General features: G+C 46.8%; 1 protein-coding gene across 2 annotated transcripts in view; it reads right to left on the bottom strand.

Annotated features, from left to right (window-relative positions):
* Window positions 1-19453, bottom strand: part of LOC132910788 (uncharacterized) — a 222320-nt gene that overhangs the window by 10795 nt on the left and 192072 nt on the right. For both annotated transcript variants that reach the window (XM_060966791.1, XM_060966793.1), the window contains 5 exons: window positions 18224-18484; window positions 17620-17684; window positions 16298-16502; window positions 15898-16043; window positions 15405-15533 (listed from right to left, as the gene is read on the bottom strand). In XM_060966791.1, coding sequence (XP_060822774.1) covers window positions 15405-15533; window positions 15898-16043; window positions 16298-16502; window positions 17620-17684; window positions 18224-18484 — 806 coding nt within the window. The remainder of the gene's footprint in view (window positions 1-15404; window positions 15534-15897; window positions 16044-16297; window positions 16503-17619; window positions 17685-18223; window positions 18485-19453) is intronic.

The following is a 19453-nucleotide window of genomic DNA, read 5'->3' on the forward strand; positions in this document are numbered from 1 at the left end:
CATCTGTCTCACGCCGGCCAGGAATCGTTCGTTCCGCTTTCGTCGGGTAAATAGCATTCTCGATTCGGTGTCGGCTAATGATGTTCCTCGGGTGTGAGCTACCCCTCGGTTCGTAGGAATTTCCGTGGGAACGATGCCAATCAAAGCATGGAATCGAGAGACTGACGTTACTCACGACCGAGTGTCGTTTAGAATTTATTCGCGAAACGGCGAGCGAGCGTGGGTGTCGGTGAACGAGAACAGGCTTGGAGAAGATTTATGAAGTCGAAGACAGAGGATAAATGACACGTAAGATAACAAAAACTAGCGAAGGGAGGTAGCAAGAATTAAAAAGAAGTCTGGGAAAGTATGATAGAAGAGAAGGGAAAAAATGTTGCAGGGGTGGCAGGCCAGCAGAAACACTGACAAAGAACAACGAACTAAAAGAAATTACAAAAGGAGAAGAAACTCTGAGCGAACGAAAAATCTGATAGAAACCAGCGAAGAATCTAGACCAGTGGCCATTGTCCAGACCAAAAGACATCGGACAATGAGTTGGAAGTTTACGAAGACCAAAAAAAAAAAAAAGAAAAAAAGGACGAAATGAAAGTAGAAGGAAACAAAATAAATCTTTCATTACGAGTATCTGTCCTAGTCCTGGACAACGCGAAGCGAGGAGCAAATGTCAAAAATACAAAGGTCTGACGAGGTATCGTCTGCGACGTGTGACCTGGATCTTGAATTATCGTCTTACGAGTGCAACCGGATATCGAAACTCGATTCATCGCGTTAAATGTCATGAATCGTAATTTCATTTTCCGCAAGAGGAAACGTATTGTCGTTGAACTGTGTGTGTAAAAAAATGATTAGGTCAAGATACAATTTTGAAATCTTTCTTTAGCCGCGTCAAGAGGCGATAAGGTTTCAAGGAGTGTTAAATTCTTTGCTCCTAATCGAGACTGGATTGTTCCACCGTGGGTAAATAAAGATAACTGCTTGCACTGTTGGGGATTAAAGGCAGCTCCGTTGGAACGATCGATAAAGAAACACGATGGCGCGGCTGGTGATGCTTGTCGCTGAACAGGTGGAAGATGGAAGCGCATCCAGTGGAATCTCCGTGGTCCTGTTCTCTATAGACAGCCAGAAGGGTGCTTCCATTTATACTCGTGACACGGTGAATTCCTTATTAATGATCGGCTAATTGAGTTTCTTGACGGAATAACATGGCTCTTCCCTCGCGGTGCTTTTTAGTGACAGCCGAATAAGAAGAGGGGGAAGACGGGCTATAAAAACAGCTAGAAGCGAGAGGGGAGAAGTCTCATGAAAGATGTGAAATTAAAATAGCGAAAGGAAGGAAGGAAGAAAAAAAAAGAAAGTTAAATAGAAAGTTCATGAAGTTGGAAAAAATGAGACTCCGGTTAAGATGCAAACAGGAGAGAAACACAAAAATGCAGAGAAAATAAAGAAGGATAGACTACGGGGTAAAAAAGGAAGAAAAATGGGGACAGGGGGCAGAAGTTGGAATAAAAACATGAAAAAAAAAAAGAAATAAAGATTAAGGAAGCCAGCGAGTTGTAAAATGTAAATGCATGGTGCGACATCAGTGGCAAGCTATAATACATAATGACAGATGAGAAGAGAGCGAAGAGAAACGACGTCTACGTGAATAGGGAGTCGGCAAGGCTGACATAATGAAGAACAGGCAGGGATCCATCTTGCAATTACGATTCCCACTGGCCCTTCCATCTCTGCCGACAGAGAGAAAGCCCTTTCATCGAAGCAAATGCATTTGATATCAGGAACGATTGTTCTCGCGGATTGCCCACCTCTATTCGCTCTATCCAAGATGATCCTTATACACCCTGTTCGCGCCACCTAAACGACGGTGTCAATTTATAATGGCGATATAATAGGATTTGACGCGTGGTCTGGGAAACCAGGATCAACGGATGATGACGCTAATTATCAGGCGTCTCTCTCGCAAATGAAATAGAATACCGGCAAACCAACAACCTGATTTCGTAATTGAATTAAACAGAGCAACTACACTTTCAGCGCCTTTATCAGACAGTTTTCAAAAGGATATTTTTGCTGTGAGAGGGAATACGACGAAACGGCGACGTATACGGAACAATAAGTTTTTGCCGATAAAGCAAAAAGGGAAAGAAACAAGGAAAAGAAAAAAGGAAAGAGGGGAAAAAAGGAGAAATTCCGGCATGCAAGATGTTGGTGCGCCTTCACGTGTTCGCTTAATCAATAACGACGTCGAGTCTGCTCGACGTTAATCGTTAAAATGGAAGGAAAAAAAGAGGAGAACAAGAAGCAAAGCGCGGGAGGGGGATGAACGAGGAGAAAGAACGAACTCGGCTCGGATAAAGGGGGGTAGTGGAAAAATAAAAATCAGCCAGCCGGTCTGTCGAGGGGCGAAAGTCAAGGAATAACGACATGCAACGCATGCCGGCTGTATAAAACGTAAAGGGTTGCCGTCGTGGAAAACAGCTATGTCACGCAATGCAAATGAGCCTTCGAGTCGCGCGACAACCAACTCCTGCTACTCTCCAGACCGGCGTCTCTTTCTCGCGATATTTTTGCCCATATTTTTGTTCCGTCCCTCCGTGGTCCGAATTTATTACACTCCGGAAGGGACTTCCTTTCGTCCGAGACGAGAACCGACTCGATTCTTCCGCAAATTCTTCCCATATGCGAGTCGAACCGCGAGCGTTGTTGCTTTAGAATTCGTAGCTTCGGGAATTTTCGAAGATTCCACAGATTTGGAATTCTACGTTCCAAAATGTCCAAGGATTACGAGGACGAATACGAGGTCAGACGTCTTAAATTTCATCGTCGGAAGATTCCGGAGCTGTACGATCGCGGAAGACGCGAATTTCCAAAATCTCAGAAACGACCGTGACTCTCGGCGACCTCCGCATCGTCTCGATACTCTAGAAATTCGAAATTTCCATGGAAGCCAGAATCGTCGCGATCTTAGAGGCCTCGGAAAATCTTTCTCCGCCGTGAATTCTCGGAGCAAAAATTCCATTCAAGCCTGTGGCTTCTCTAGAAATCGTTCGAGAACGTTCGTGCGAAACGACAGGCTCGTTTGCATAATCATGCACGAATCTTTCAAAAATCCGCCGCTGCTGATGAGATAAAGCGGAACGTGTTCCAAGTACGTGCGAATACAGGAAACGCGTGAGAACGAGTTTTTTGCCGGACACGACGGAAGAATCGTAGTTAGCCGAGTACGAAGCACAACGAAGCGACCCTGTGCGAATGAATTAGCCGCGAAATCGGGATCAAACACGCGTCCGGTTGTTTCTCTTTGAACAGCCTTCTGCTGGAATAAGCAAGTTGCGTGTTAAAGGGGTTTTCTACGGCTGCGTTTCGCGTGTTCCGCTACGTTCTTTCTTAAAGCCTGGAAAGCTCTCGAGGCGTCGCTGAGCTGTTTCGCTGTTTTAAAAATGAAAGACCGCCTCTTTTCCGCTGTCCGCCTTGTTTCCTCGGCGGCGGCGCGGCGGCCGGCTGCTAAATCTTCGTGTCACACGCTTTGAACGAAAGTAGAGGTTGCGGAACTAAAGATCGTTCGACCGGGTTCAACGTCGATTTTATATTTTTGCCGGAATAACGCGATTCAAATTCGCGACCAAGCACTCGCGTCGATTAAAATTAATGAGTCGGCCATCCACGCGAGACGAGGCTGGCTCGCCTTGCCAAGCAGCCTCGGTGTTAAGGAAACGTTAAAGGAAAAACATCTTGTTTCGCATGGTCGAGTCTCTCTCGCTCTTAAACCCTAAAGATATCGTGTGTACGGAAGCACAGCCGTGCACGCCTTTGGACTGTTTTAAAAATGAAAGGGCCCTTTCTCTCGAGCCCGCTTCTTTCAAGAATCGCTCGTAGCTTCGTCGTGTTTCCTCGTGAAACTGTGTCGAGATACAGCCCTCCCTCGGTGCAACTCTTTAACCTCAGCTCTTAACGATTTCTCGCACGAAACCGTTCCCGCGATCGCGATTAACCAATATTCGCCGGCTGGACACGCGCGGTCACCCTTTCCGTGGAAATAAGCACTCGCGATAGCCACATCGCACGAGAAACTTTCCAAAGTTTAGATTAGAAAGTAAAAAAAGAAAAAGTTCCATCGTGTGTCTCGTGTCCTGACGACCAGACTATCGAAATCGACTCTAGAAGATTTAAAATTTCCAAGTCAGACGACATTCCCGAGACTCGACGAATTTGCAATTCGTCGTTGTTTCGCGAGTAGCTTGGAAATTTGGGGACGCCGCATCGTTCACCGCTTTCATTTTAATTCTAACGTTCGTCGAGAGCGATCCACTCGCGTGTGCGAAACAGAAACGCTAAAATAAAGAACACGGTCGTCTATCGTCGCCGGATCGTCACGTCGAGGACGATCGTCGGAAACGATCGTCCTGGGACGTGCGCCGAGTATCGAAACGATCCACGTAGGGATATACGCGTGTCAGAAGACAGAAAGAAAGAGGCAAGGAGGCAGAGTCGTTCGCTCTAGCTTCGTCAAATTGGCAAACGTCGCGGGAACGACGTACACGAGACGGTGTCGTAAATTTTCGTGTGCAATTTTGCCGTAGCGGAGTTCGAGCCGCCGACCAAGACCTGGGTGTGGCTGATACCACTTGGAGTATTTTTCGGCTCGCGACAAGCACGCACTTTGCCCGGATCTTTCGCTAGCACGATGTTACCAGAATTACCGAATTCGGCGTGGACAACGAAATGTGTGTAGTTTGGAACGACGACGATACCGTTCGACGATAAGATTCCATCGGTTCGAGATTTGTCGACTTCAAAGAATGGAAATAAATTCGTTGGCGGAGAATCTTGCGGTACAGCGAGGAGAACTTGCGAAGAACGTTAAGAAGAAAAGAGGAAGAAAAACTCGAAGAAAGGTTTCTGATTACGTGTTACCGAAACGTAACGTGGTACGGTAACATCCGGTTGACTCTCTGTTGGTCGGTTTATTCTACCACCGCACAGCGAGCAAGAAACAAATTTAACGATCCGCAACAGGCCACTGCAGCGTTAGTTCTCCGCGCCAAACGTACGCGAACCCACCCGTACAGCTTTAAAAGCGCTCCTCTGGCCAATTAGTCGAGCAAATCGAGCCACGATCCAACCGTCCGATTCGGCAATTCTCGCCACTGGGTCGCCGGTATATTCCGGCACTCTGGCCATTCTTACGACAACGACGATGCTCTTGTAAAAATCACCTCTTGGAAAAATTCCAACGCGACTATCGTTCGGAACTGTGCCACGGAATCTATTACGGAGTGCGAATGAAATTTTCAGTTGCTGTGACGGTCTACGGGAATAACGAGCAGTGTAACAGAGCATAGCAGAGCAGAGCAGAGGAGGAATAGAGCGGAAGAACAAGGAGAAAGGGTTGAAAAACGCTAGAACACGGTCGAGAGCTCGTTTGCTCTGGCGGGGCTGGCTTTCTTCTTTCGAAAAGTCCGCCCTTCCTTTCGCCGCGGGCAAAATTAATCGGAGGTAGCTCGATTCGTCTGTCGGTAGCTCAAAGGCGCGTAGGCGGTGCGAATCATTTCTCGCGGGGCTGCCGGTACACGCCAACGTCCCTCGGGAGAATGCATTCCCCTCGTTACTCGCGTACACCTATCGCCTTTCTTTCTTTTCCCGCGTTTTTTCCTCGCCGCAAAGTTGGCGCGCGCGCCGAAACGCCACTGCCTCCAGCGGATAAATTAGCTTCTCCTTTGACACCGATCCGGACATGGAATAAATCGTCAGCAGCGGAGAATTTCGTCGTTGATAGATGACGCGTGTGTTTCAAAGGATGGGAACGATTTGATCTGCGGATCGTCACGATTCAGGAGATCTGGAATTTGTTAATGAAATCGAGTCACTGGCTCAGGAGCGTATTTCGTTTCTCAAGGGCGAAAACAAAGAATCGTACGAGAATTTCGACCTGGATTCCGATTCGGAAATTCCATCCTGCCACTCGTACCGATCCTGAACCTATCGCCTACCCGGAGAATAATCGAAACGCGTCGAACAAACGTACGACCCACTTGGTGAAACGCTGCTCTCTGTGCGTGTACCTCGTCCTACGTCGATGCTAGACGTTTCCTTGACATTTTCAAGGCACCCCACTTTATCCGGCCAGGGACAACAGACGTCTCCGCAAGGGAGAGCTCAGGAATCGACGGGGGTCGAGGAGAATCGGTGCTTTGTCGCTTCGATGACGTTCGTCGCCATTCGCGATTGTCGATCGAGCACGAAGCAGATGGAACTCGAAATGGCGGCGTACCCGCGATATCGCCGTCTTCATTCAGATAAGGTCTCAATACCTTAATAGGTCGGCCTATCGAAGCCAGCCACCTAACATCCTCCGCCATGTCCCGCCGTCGTATTGTCCGACTGCCGTTGCTTCACGATGAACATCCACCGTTTCGATATCTATTCCAGCGTACGCGGCCCTTTGTCGTCGAATTCCAGACGGAAAATTAAGATCGAACGAGCCTTCGTTTAATAATACGAAAGTTCCAGGTACGAGGTAGTTTCGGCGCGGTTAAATTTTATTCTTCGGCAAAATTACGCCAACGTAAGATTCATCGGCCAGATTTATACTTATCGTACTTCCCTTAATCTTTAGGCCGAGTTTTAATGAAACGTTATTATAGGGGAATGATATTCCCGGCGGCGACAACTCGCGGGCCACGTCGGATGAATTTAACTTGTCCGCGGAGGTAACTTCGTGCCAGGCTAACTTTAAATTCTTTATAAAAACGTTCCCTTAAAAAGAGAAGCCCCTTTCTTCTCCGTACAGTGAATTCATTCGTTTCCGCCAGTATTAGAATCGTTATCTGACGAGACAGAATGGTTGGTCGGCTACCGTTGTTCCACGTAAACTCTCAAACAACTCGATCTTGCTAAACAAAAATCGAGCAACCTTCTCTCTCTCTCTCTCTCTTTCTTTCTCGCTCTATCCAGCATTAGTTCTATTATTCTACGAAGAGACGCGAAGGACTTCGATAGTTAGGGATGTAACGCGTGACAGTTCCAGGTTTTTTTCTGTCGGAGCACGCCGACTTAATGGAGCGGCAAAGCGCTTTATCTCTGAATTTAAGAGAAGAATGAGCGGAGACGCTGGCGACCGTTGGAGCTTGGAAAAGAAAATAGAAAGGGGCGTACGGTCTGCGTCATCGTCGTTGCGCCCGCCTCAACCCCCGATAATTCAGGGTCGTGGATACGGCGAACGGTATTTGCCTATAATTCGACGCTCTGCTTAACAATGCGAATCGGTTCCCGTTCGATTCATCGATCCTTTCCTTTCTAAATGTTAAATGGAACGAGACGCGGGCTCGACGATGCGAGAATTCAGCGCGGCAACGGGAGACCACGTTTCCGGCTGCGCCGCCGCCACTCACAGATTCCTTTTAGTCTTCCGCCCCCTCTCCACCTCCCCATGAAACTTTCGTTCGAGGTTGAATTAAAAATTTTCGACGACCATACCATCCTTCGCAGATTTTATTCCCAATCGATTAGCGGCCGTCTATGAATCGAATTCCGTTGGAATATAGGTCAGAATAGAAGAAAAGAGATCAGCAAGAAGCAAGCCACAGCTCTTGGCTTTTCAGATCAACTATCGGCTGGATGTAACTTTATGGAGAACCGAAAGACGTATTGGGTCTAAAGTATCGTAGGTCTTGTTGATTGTCTCGAATCTACGATCTCCACGCCCGCCGAATATTCCAAATCGTACGAGTTCGATATTTCGAAGCTCACGTTTCTCGAGACAAGTCTGACGGACTTTGAGAACATCGCAGATTTTACTATCACAGACCGGCGAAGATAATCAAACATTTAAAACCCAAGAGAGTTCTCTACTCGCAACTCGAAGCTACGCGTTCCTCGACGAGTATCATCGAGAAAAAATCACGAGTTTCGCGAATATCAAACTCTCAGTAACCCGAGTTACGAGTAAACGTTGTACTTCGAGCTCCAACAGACGTCTCCAGACTCGGTGTATCTAAATGAATTGATCCTTGAGCGCCTAAAATACCGTTTGTGGTATCTGTTACCCTCGAGCCGGTCTCTGTGTCCGATAGAGTCGCTTGCAGCGATCCGCCGCCGGATAAATCCTCGTTCCGGCTGCTCGTCGTTGATTCTCGTTCAACGACGTCACTGTTGTCGGGCAAAGTTTATTGGAACGTGCTTAATTAACTTTCCAGCGGTGACTTGGCCGGTTAACGTCGACATCGCGTTGTCGCGATTATCTCTAAGTCGACGAGGAACAGCTGGAAATTCTGCACTCGAAAATTCCTACAGTTTCGTTGAAGGTAACGCGTACGAACTGATCGATCTACCGAGCGAGCTTCGATCTTATCGTTGGTTAAATGTACCATCCTATACGTTTTATTTCGCCCGTGTCGTCGTTTTCTTCTTCGTTGGAAGAGCTTAGAACTACTAAATCTCAAGCCAGGAACTGAGACTTTTTGAAAAAACTATTCCGTGTGCTGAAGGTACAGAGACATTTTAAGATTGGAAGACTGTGATCTTTATCGTACAATTTCAGCAGAAATATCGCGCAAGGCATCGAATCCATGGTTCACGATCTGTATCGTGTTCATTTTCAAGGGGAAATAGAAAAAGACGAGAGAAAAAGGCAGAGCGAAGGAAGAACGAAGCAGCCTCTTAAACGGCGCATGGAAATTCAATGAAAAGTCACGAGAGAACCCGAGATCGATACTTGGACGCGGGAGTACGGGGTGACCGTGGGTCGAGGAGGCATAGGTGCCTCTGTTGGCCGTCTGCCAATGCTTGCCTATCTATGTGGAACACCTGTGCTTGCCCGACGTTGCTCGATATTTCGAACGACCAACAAAAAGCGCGCGACTACCTCACCCTTCCGTCCACACAGCTAATTTCGCAAATGAATTCGACGACGGCACCGCCACCCCTCTACATCTTCTATATTACGATTGTACATTACGCAAAACGAAAGCATCGAATCAGTTCCTGTTCTATTCGCATCCTGCTCGTCTCGATTTTCGATCGAACACGTCGAACAAACTCGAGATTTTCAGCGACACTCGTAAAAGATAAGGCGAAGATCGACGACGCTCTGTGTATCGTCAAAGTTTTACGATATCGTTCGTCAAAGGAAGAATGCACGTTTGTTCAGAGCGATGCTACTTTACGCACGTAATCCTCCGAGACGTAGTCTATCTAAGCTAAGGGATGAAATTCGACGAACTCGGTAACCAAATTGAAACAAAAAGCCGCGGTTGACTATCAGCGAGCTTGAGATCACGAATCGGAGGCTCGGAATTTCAAGAAATTTAAATCCATTGATCCCGAGATTCGAGATTCCACGTAGTCTAATCTAAAGAAACCCCACGCTACCTAACAAACCCCTCTCACAATTTCTCAACGTGGTCCCCAATAACCAGCATCGTGGAACGTTCGCCAGTGACGAGGGAACTTTCTATCTCGGCAACTGGCCCGCTTCGAACCGATTAAATTATTTTCTTCTTCTTTTAGATGATCGAACAAGAAGCGGATTCGAACGGGGGGTGGGGAGCAGTTGTACCGCGAACATACGGTGTTCGATCAGTGATAACGGTCATCCGGAGGCCAATAAGTCCATTCAATTCTCTAAACTCGCTCTTCTCTCTGCATCATTCCTCTTCAATTTCCCCTTCCTCCCCTATGCTCCGTCGCGTTCCTCGTCCATTTATCTATATATCTATCTGTAGGTCGTGCCATTCAGCCGTCCAGTTCCGCGGAAGATCGAAACTGGCTATCTCCAGGCAGAATTGGCAGAAACGAGGTCCCTAATCCCATCGAGCTGTTATTCAAACAGCCTCGATTCTCGTTTGCGGTGCAGGGTATTCGTTTCCTTCCGCGATTTCGTACTTCCGTGGCTTAAGAACTCCGGAGAGGATGGAACAATTTATCCCGGCCGAACGAGATTTCGAGAGATCGAGTGGCCTTTGGACGTCGAAATGAGAATTCCGAGGTTTCAGTGTGGTCGACACTTTGCCGAGTTTTATTTGTTAACCAGCTTCCTCCAGAACGTTACGTAATATATTTTGCCTTTTATTAGGCAGAAAGCGGAGTGCATAAAGCCGGTTGATTTTTAAAAGATCCCGTCCAACTCAAAGGCGATTAATCTCACGTCTCTCACTTTTTGATGGTTCGCGTGAGAAGATTAGCGCGAGCTATATGAAATTTCGAGGCGACCGGAAGCGATTGCGCTATCTGCGGACGTGGATCGCGCCCTACACCCATCAGATTTAGGTTCCCGTGAAACTAAAAGGGAACAATTCCGAGGCGAGTCGTCGGACAGGCTCGCGAGAGGAATCGACGCGGCACGCTTCAAATTAATTATGCCGCGCAGATATATTCGCGATGTAATTACTTTCGGGCAAACAAAACGAAGGATATTTTCCATCGAACAAAATTTCCATTGGGATTCGCTAACGAAACAGGTGTCAATTACGTAAAATGAATATTGGCCGACACAGTACGTGTTTCGACGAAAACGAATTTTGAATTAAAATAATGGATGTTGAATCTTCAATGAAACTGGCCCTTTCATCGAAGCACAGAACAGCGGGAGTTTGATTCTCTCTGCAAGCCACACCGCTGAATAATTGAAGATGCGATTTGAAAATTTTCCGAATGATCGCAATAGTTGAACGATGTAGATTGGTCCGCGTACCTGGCGGCGTTTTAGCGGCACTTTACGCGACGCTTAATTCGACGGAGATAGGTTTTAATTCTTCAACATCAGCGACTAGTCGATGTTCGCCATTAAAGCGACTTTTTAAATCCCTGCGCGTTTAAACGCGCATTATTCTTGCCAACTTCCGGCATCTTTCCGCTTTCCAGCGGCGTCCCCGGAGGCTGAACGAGCCCGGATTTAGACGAGCAAACACAGACTCTAAGAAATTAACTTGGCAAATTGCTGGCTCGGCGATCCTGGATCCAAAACGTTGCGGAAAGTTTCGAGTTTGTGGAGAGGAAAAATTACGATGCTCCGGTGACTTTGTTAAACAAAATTCAATGACATTTAACAGCCTCCATTCGACAGACTCAAGAAGCAACTTTCACCTTGCTTTATATTATTTTCAGGCGTTGACCTTTCCTTTCACCTTTACGGCAAAGTTTAAGTTCACCTTTAGGGGAAAGTTGTTTAAAAAAATTCCACGATTTTCATAACTGATTTTACCAAATCGCTGAAAGAAAGAATAAAAAGGAAAGAGAAAGCGTAAACGGTAGATGGCATCTAATCGAAACGATACTGGAAATCGAAGCTAACGAAGGTAGAAGGTCCGAAAATCGATTTACGAGCGGCCGAGAGGAAGCGTGCTTTACGACGGGTCGAGGGGCCGGTCGCGGTCCACGCGCCATAACTTCTGCCGGTCGCGTAATTGCTTTATTAGGAACTCATTTGCAGGCCCCCGCAAATAGCCGCGATGCCGAGACCGAGCGACACGTCGAATTAAAGCGACCGATCGAACGAGCGAGCGCGCGACCATTTCGCCAAGTTCGTTTGCGGTTCGCTTTACCCACTGTTCTCTGTTCCCCCTTACTATCCGCTTCCTTACAACCGACACTTTGAGGCCCCCACGTGTAATTATGCCCGTAGGGTCTGGTAATTGAGTAACTGCTAACGTTGCGTTTCCTACGTTTCCTGCTTTGTGTAAAAGATCTCTCGTATCGATATTTCACCTTTGTTGTGCCGCATTTTTCCAACGTGTTAATTACGTTCGTCGCTGTTAATTATTGCGTTATTACACGCTCCAGAATTTCCTTCTATTATAGGATCGGTTTCTTCTACATTCGCCGGATGATTTTTTTAAAAGGATGTCGAGGGTCATCGACGTTGAACGTAATCGATACTCATAGGGAATTTTTCTTTGAGGAAGTCTCGTCGATTTGCGTCGATCTGTGACCGTGTAAAAACTTGGAAAGTGGCCATCGAGAATGATAAAAAGTGTTCGTGGCCGGATCGCTCGGCGTAGTCTGGTGATTGGTGCGTCTGCCAGTTTTTACGCCCTTCGAACAATTTCGTTCCGTCCGGAAGCGAAACGAGGGGAATTCGCGGCACGTAGCAAGCTTAGGAAAAACATTAAAAATCGCCGTCGGTGATATTCGCTTTTTTAATCGCACTTATTTGGCCGGAGACCAGCACCGACTAGCCTTAATTAAAGATTTCAAACGGGCGTCGCGTCGCTCGAATCGTCACGATGTAACGACTATCCTAGATCCGACTGTGGTCAACTCGCTGAAACTAATTATAGCAGTCTAGTCACACCCTCAACCGGAAACTCGGACCACCCACGTGTCACGAGAGATAAGTTTTTTCACATCGCCCCCCTCTTTTTTTCCATCGTAGCTCGCCGAAACAAATAAACCGTCGAATTCCTCGGAATTCAATAAAATTCGAGACTCGCTTCGAATCGTTTTGCGCTCGAGAAGCTCGTTCGACCATTTCCGCGGATCCGTGAAAAAAAAAAACACACACACACACACACGCATACACACGGACAAGCGGTGAAGTGCGTGATCCGCGCGTTTCTGCCTCGCGAATCGAACAATAACGCGATATCCGGCCAAGCTATTTGATTAAAACGGATCATTGGAGCCGATATATCGTGAATTCAATTGGAACTCGTTTCGCTCCCTTTGCGATCGTATGTTCAATTACGAGGTAGAAAGAAACCGAACCAGCCTCCATCCCCTGATTTCTCTTCTATAGGTCACTTTCCAGGAAATCGACCCTCTCCAACGTGTGGCCAAAATACGCTCCTCTAATTTCCGGCTCAGCCGCATCTAGAACGCGGCTCGATCCCCCTGGAAATTCGGAAAACCAGCCCCGTCGCCGATCTATCACGCTCCATTCCATTTAATTTTCATGCGTCGGAACTTTGCTTCCTTATTCGTCGACTTAATTAAAGGGCACGTTAATTAATGCCGTTAACAGCACCAATTTGCCCCCGTTATCGTCGCAGGTTTTCTCGTTTCCAAGGTTTGTCTCGCGTTGCACGTCCCAGCTTCGCGATAGCTCGATCGGCAGAGGATTCGTCGCGTTCACGCGATCGTCCAGCCTATCGGAATGCTATTGTTTATCAACGACACGAATTCCAATCGAAGACCGAGGCAAACAGGGATAATGGAGCGGGAATCGTTAAACTGCGGCGTGCAAATTACGTTTTCGCGCGATGCTCGCCGGACCGCGAAATTCTCGCGACGTGGCTCTGTGTTTGCGAGTCGATTCGCGAATTTTCCTTTCCACGGGTGCCATGGTTTGCCAATCGAGAACGGCTTAGAACGTTAAAGAGCGGAACAAGGGAAAAGACCTAGAGGGGAAAAATAGGGGGGTAGATTGCGCCGAACGAGACAGGGCAGAGCGCGCCAATTCAAATCCGCGATCCCTCCATCAAATTGCAAATCGACCGGCGCTTAATCGTAAATTGGAAATTGCCGCGGGAGCTCGTATGACCGACGCAAAATGCTCGACGTTGCCGCTTGGCCTGCAGCGCAACCCTATCGATACAAGTACGCTCTCCGCGCTTGGCTCTAGACGATTTTTCGCTGAAAAATACAGGGAGTGCGGAAAAAATGACACTGGCGCGAGATAAACACGCGTCGAAGTCGATTTCGCGGACGATTCGCCAAACAACTTTTTGTTGTCGAAAGTAAGAACCACTTTTTCAAGGGTAACCGTAATTGAATAATTTCTCGGCTGATGAAGTCGCACTTCAAATTGCATCGTGAATTCGCGCACGAAGTATCGAATAGCTTTTTCGATCGCTTTTGTTCCGAGGAAGACCTGCGTGGATATTTTCTACGGATTAAAGTTCGATGTGAACGTGGCTTACCGTTTGACGCGCCAAAGTATCCGGTTAGCGTATCAATTTTTCACGCATATATTTTTCCTTTTTATCGGTTCGCTCGTTATCCGCTACATCGCGGTACCACTCGACGCGCTTATTTACGATTTCCGTGAACGGTCGCCGGTGTTATTCGCTAAACAATTTATCGATCGAGAAGGCGCGCGAGCACGCGTGGACTCCGCGAGACTGCCTAACGAAATCGTGTCGCGTTTTAATTGCCTTTTCAATGCACGCCCTCGACTGGAGTAGAAAAAAGCCTGGGACCGAAGGAAATGTCGCGCCGCTGCAACGAATCTGCTTTCGTAATTAGCATCGCTTGTTCGATTATCGTTCTGCCCTCGCGTCGAGTTTTCCCAAATTCGAACTTATTCTCTGTAATCAAAAGTGGTAACTAGCTTTTGGCAGCGGCAGTTTTTTATATCAAATGAAATCGCCAGACCTAACTCTCGGCTCGAAAAAAAAAAAAAAAAAAAAAAAAAGAAGAAAATGGAACGTTCGGCGTGGCGACGAAATTTTCATATCGAGCGAAAACAATTATTGCGCGGATGGAAATCACCGAGTCGCAAAATCAGATACGGAGGAGGGGATCGTTGGATAAATTTCGGGGAAATTAAGGATGGCGTACCGGCTAATTAATCGTGATAATCCCCCTACGAAAGGGGTGTTCGGTAGTCTGGTTCGTTTCCCCTCGAGAGGTCGCGAGTTTTACGAGCGAATCGGCGGTGGACAGAGAGGGCGCAAGCGAGAGAAATGAAAAGTTCTGTAAAGTTTGATATCGCCCCTCGGATATACTGCACGCACTTCCTGCGCGTGGCACGCACGCGGTCGCGTAAACACGAAACCAGCCCTTTCGTCGCGAACCGAATATACGCTGCGCACGCGATTCCTTCTTGCCACCGTTCTTTTTCTTTCTCCTGTCTCTTTCTTTTTGTATTTTCTGCACGATGATGAGTCACGACCAGGGACCGTGATCTTGAAGTCTGAAATTTAAACGCCACTAAGAAATCTCGAGAGCGTAACGAACGGGCCTACGAACCTTTTATCGAGCCAATTGCGAGCGTGCCATCCTACGGTCGACTCAGATATTATGTCGCTAATTTCTTCCTCAAATCTTTGTCCTTCGATTTATTCGCATTGATTCTATGCTCGCAAACTCCAAAGAAAATAGCTTGGTTGTCCAGACCGGTAAAATGTTGGAGCAAACAGAAAAGCCCAAGGGGCGGTCCCGAAGTTGGAGATAAAGTTGTCGGACGACCAAGGCGTGCCTCGCGGCTAATTCAATAACGCGTTACGTATAAACGGTTGACGAGTGGCCAAACAGAGAGGCAGACTAGTGAAAAGCTAGGGGTGGCAATAAAGTTACGAGCTAGGGCCAGTCAACTAGGCTGGAAGTCGGGGGAGTACGAATTTGCCGGCAAATAAGATCAGAATTGATGCGAATTCACGGGACGAGGGGGGAGAGAGAGAGAGAGAAAGAGAGAGGGAGAGAGAGAGAGAGAGAGAGAGAGTCGTTGCTATTTGCAATTTACTCACCTTGACGCGCAAAAGATGCTGCAGACTTTGAGCTTGACTGCTATTTAAGGGTGGATTGTCAGTCCCGAGACGCGCCACTGCAATCACGTTTTCTCGGGTCGCGTTGTACAGGAACAGCGTGCATACTGTCTGCAAATAAAACGGAAAAAAGGAATACGAGATATGTCTCGACGTCATCCAACGCTATCTCGCATTATTAAGTTTCGCCCAGCCGTGTGCGCTTTATATTCCCGATCCGTCTGCCTTGCCGCCTCTCGAGATTTTTCTCAGCCCCGTGTGAATACCTCACACAGTCGAGAGGACGTCGCCGTTTCGGCTTAAAATTCGTTCGGTCTACCATTCGGACGAACCGGTTTGAAACAGATCCTCTAGGTTTGCGGAACGCGATAGAATTTTGATTTTAAGAAGTGGAGAAGATAAAGAGAGAGTGGGTCAACCGACGGTACGAGACGTTTTTAGTAAGAATGATGGATAATGCGGTAAGGTGTTTTACCTGGTTATTAACTTCTTCTCTCATGAAGTTATCGAGGGACGACACTGCGTCCAGGACGGTGAGGTTATTGTGCCGTCGCAATAAGCTCTCGTCCTTTTCGCTGTAGCCCAGGAACATGAAAACTCCGTGCGGTATAGAATAAGCGTCTGTAGAGACAAATTATGGAAAGATATCATCACAAAGCCACGATAACATTTTTAATATCTAAAGACGAGGCATACGATCTATAGTACAAAAAGTATTTTCGTCTCATCAACTTGAGTTGCAACTAAGTTTCTAATTAAATGTTGCCGTTCATCTTTTTGTTGTTCTTTTGCTATACCCGTTTCTGGCTTTAGATACGATTGTATCTAAAAATAATGTGTACTAAAATAAATTATTATAAATGAAAAACATTCACCTGGTGAGGGCCGCATGCATATGAAACGACCGCTATAGCAAAGGCAAGGTCCGCGATGCGCCTGATATGCCGGTGCTTCGTGATTGTAAAAAGCAAAGTCCGTCTTGCAGGGCGACGAGTCCACGCAGATCGTGTTGCAGATCAGAACTTCACCCTCGCCGCACTGACACAGCTCGGAACATTCCGGCTCGTCCTCGCGATACAGCTACACGGATCAAGTATACGGTTGGTTGGTTCGCAGTTCAAAGAGTATAGCTTTGGTCTAAATCTTCTTCGAGAGACATGGACGAGTTGCGTCGAATCGATTTGGCTACGACTGGTTTTTGGTTAAAGAGAAAAAGGATCAAAGTCCAGGCAGATGTATAAGCAAGATACCTTAAAACATTGCCGTTTCTAAATATGCAGAAATGTAAAATCCGCTATCGAGTATGACCGACGAGTGTTTCCCTTTTGTCTCGTTAGAATTTACTGTAATTTCTAAGGATTAAATTCGAGGGGAAAAAGTCCCAAGATTAGTCGGATGTTAGATCCGGTCAGTTTACCGGCTGTGTCATTATTTCGAAATCGATAATTGTAATGGAACACGATAATCAAGATACATGGTATTTCGTTTTAAAGATGAATGGCCCGGCTTGAAAATAGCGTACGTTGAATATTAATTATTGCCGACGTTAATCGCGATACTCGGAATTAAAATTTCCAGTCACCATTCGACATTGTTGTTAATTCACCGACATCGATCGACGAGATAATGAACCCCGCGTGGTGAAAAAAAGATCTTCGTCTCTTTTCGCCGGCAATACGTGCATTCGTGTATTCAATGGTTCGCATTTTTACATTGCACGAAACAGTATTAAAAGCTTGTTTATCATTTCCGCTCGCGTTTCTTTACTTTCTCGCCAATTAAAAGCTTTCCCTCGTGTTTCCCCTAAGCGCTCCGGGAGTATCAAATTTCTGAATTTCCGTTTATGTTGCATCGTCGCGTACGCGATTAAAGTCACCGACGTCGCACAATACGTACTTGTAACATTGTTCCCTTTTAATAATCGCAGCCACACCGGCGAGAAAGTTGCACGAAACACAGCCAAATTATTTATCGAGCGAGTAAAACGGCATGTGAATTTTAACATACTCCATGCCACAGTTATTCTGTATTTAAGCAAAAATTCCGTTTCAACCGCCTGCATTTTTCGCTGCTCTAATCTTGCTGAACTTTCGATTGGTTTCCAAATCGTAGCCCGTGTTTCTCGAATTTGCCAGCCGGCCGAGAACGCTTTTCGCCCGGTCGCTCGCGAAAATACCTTGCAGATCGTCGAACTCACCCTCTTTCCTTCGCCCTCCCTTATGTATTGGTGACTTTGCCTCGGCCTTTGAACCACACAGAAGCCTATAAAGAGACGAACGTTCAGACGTGTGCTACACGTTACCCGGCAAACTGTTTTCCTGTCTTCTTTCCCCAGTTCCCGCCCTCGTCTCAACCCCTAACCGTCGCCACACCCATTCCCCGTTTCGAATCTTTCTTTTAGCCCGTTTCAAGCCCTCCCACCCCATCGATTCGCTTTGTAACATTCGACGCACGGGCTTTCGCGGCAACGAAACGAAAATTCCTCGTGTGTCCTGAACAGAATCTCTCTCGTCCGGTTCGAACGATCAAAGGAGCTGCGCTTTTCCCATTCGAGAAATACCGCGATCACGCGTCGCTCTTTTCCTTCGTCGACTTTCTTTCACCGAGATTTCAATACTTTGCTTCTTTTACTTCACCGATTTGCCGATTTGCCGCGTGAGTAATTGCCCCTTGTCGTCGCGCACTTGAACTCTATTTAAGTTGTCTATTCGAAGACCAATCGACGTAATTGTTTACGGCTTGAAAAGGGAACAAAATCTGCAGACAGACGAGATTATTATTACCAGCGAATGGACACTTACGAGGTGGCGTGGTGGTTGTAGTAGTAGTGCTAGGGGTGGTACTTATGGTGGTACTGCTGGTGGTGGTGATTTCCCAAGTTTCTGTAGGTTCTGTGGTCGTCCATCTCGTCACTTCCGGTATTTTATTATCTTCCACTTGCTCGACCATGGTAACCGTCGTCGTGCTAACCGGTGACTTGGTAGTCGATGAGACCGTCGTTGTCGTGGTCCTCGGGTAATGATGATGTTTCCTCCTCGCGTGATAATCTTTCTGAGATTCGACTGAAACCATCGGCAACTTCGTCTTAATGCCTTCTCTCCACTATCTTTGATTGCTTCAAAAATCTTTTAAAATTACTTTCGCCCTTTAGGATGTACACATCTACCTCTTAACACCGGAGAAAATGAAATGAACGATCGTCGAATCGATCGAATCGTACGTTTCAGCTAACGGGTTGGTAAATAAATTCACACCATAACAGTTGGTCCAGGTTAATTTGCATCTAACGTGTTTATCGGCCAGGCGAAAGGAGGCCATCAAACCCTGCTGTTTGACCTACATTTCCTATCGGGAATCGACGAAAGACGATCGAGCTGGTCGATGCAGTTAACGCCGACACACACACACACACACACACACATACACACACAGCGGCGATGCACTTCTCGATCGAGCAGCAAGCGCAATTTCTTCATATCTAAATGACTTATCTGTCGACTGAATGCCGGCTACCATCAAGTTTTGCAACGCGATTCGCGGTAACAGATGTAAGATCGATAAAAGTCCCGTTTCGCTCGTCCGTACGTTCTTTCGTTCGATGTAATAGCAATTCCGCGATCTCAATGAACCTTGGCGATCGCTAGGCGATCGCTACAGATGAACGGCTTTATGCTCCGGTCTGGAACTTGGATAAGACACGAGTTCCCGTAGCTCTATTGACTCGTCCTATCTTTCTTCCATTTCGTACTTTCTTTGCCGTTTGCTCCCTTGTAAAAAGGCAATAAATCTTGTTTAAAAAATAATTTATGATATTCGTAGAATCGAGGTGTATCCGAAGAGAGAACGCCGAGAGAGTTAGCGACTAAAGCCATTCATCACGTTTTCCAATAAACGGCCGAATTACATATTTAGCCGGGGGCCAGGGCGGATGATAAAAATAAGATGAGCGTGCGCAAAGGAATCGGCTCTGTCATCGCTCAGATATTAATCGTCTCAGATATTAATCACCGTACGGACTGGCACATCGTATT

This window comes from Bombus pascuorum, chromosome 9, assembly GCF_905332965.1.
Source record: "Bombus pascuorum chromosome 9, iyBomPasc1.1, whole genome shotgun sequence".
NCBI lineage: Eukaryota > Metazoa > Arthropoda > Insecta > Hymenoptera > Apidae > Bombus > Bombus pascuorum.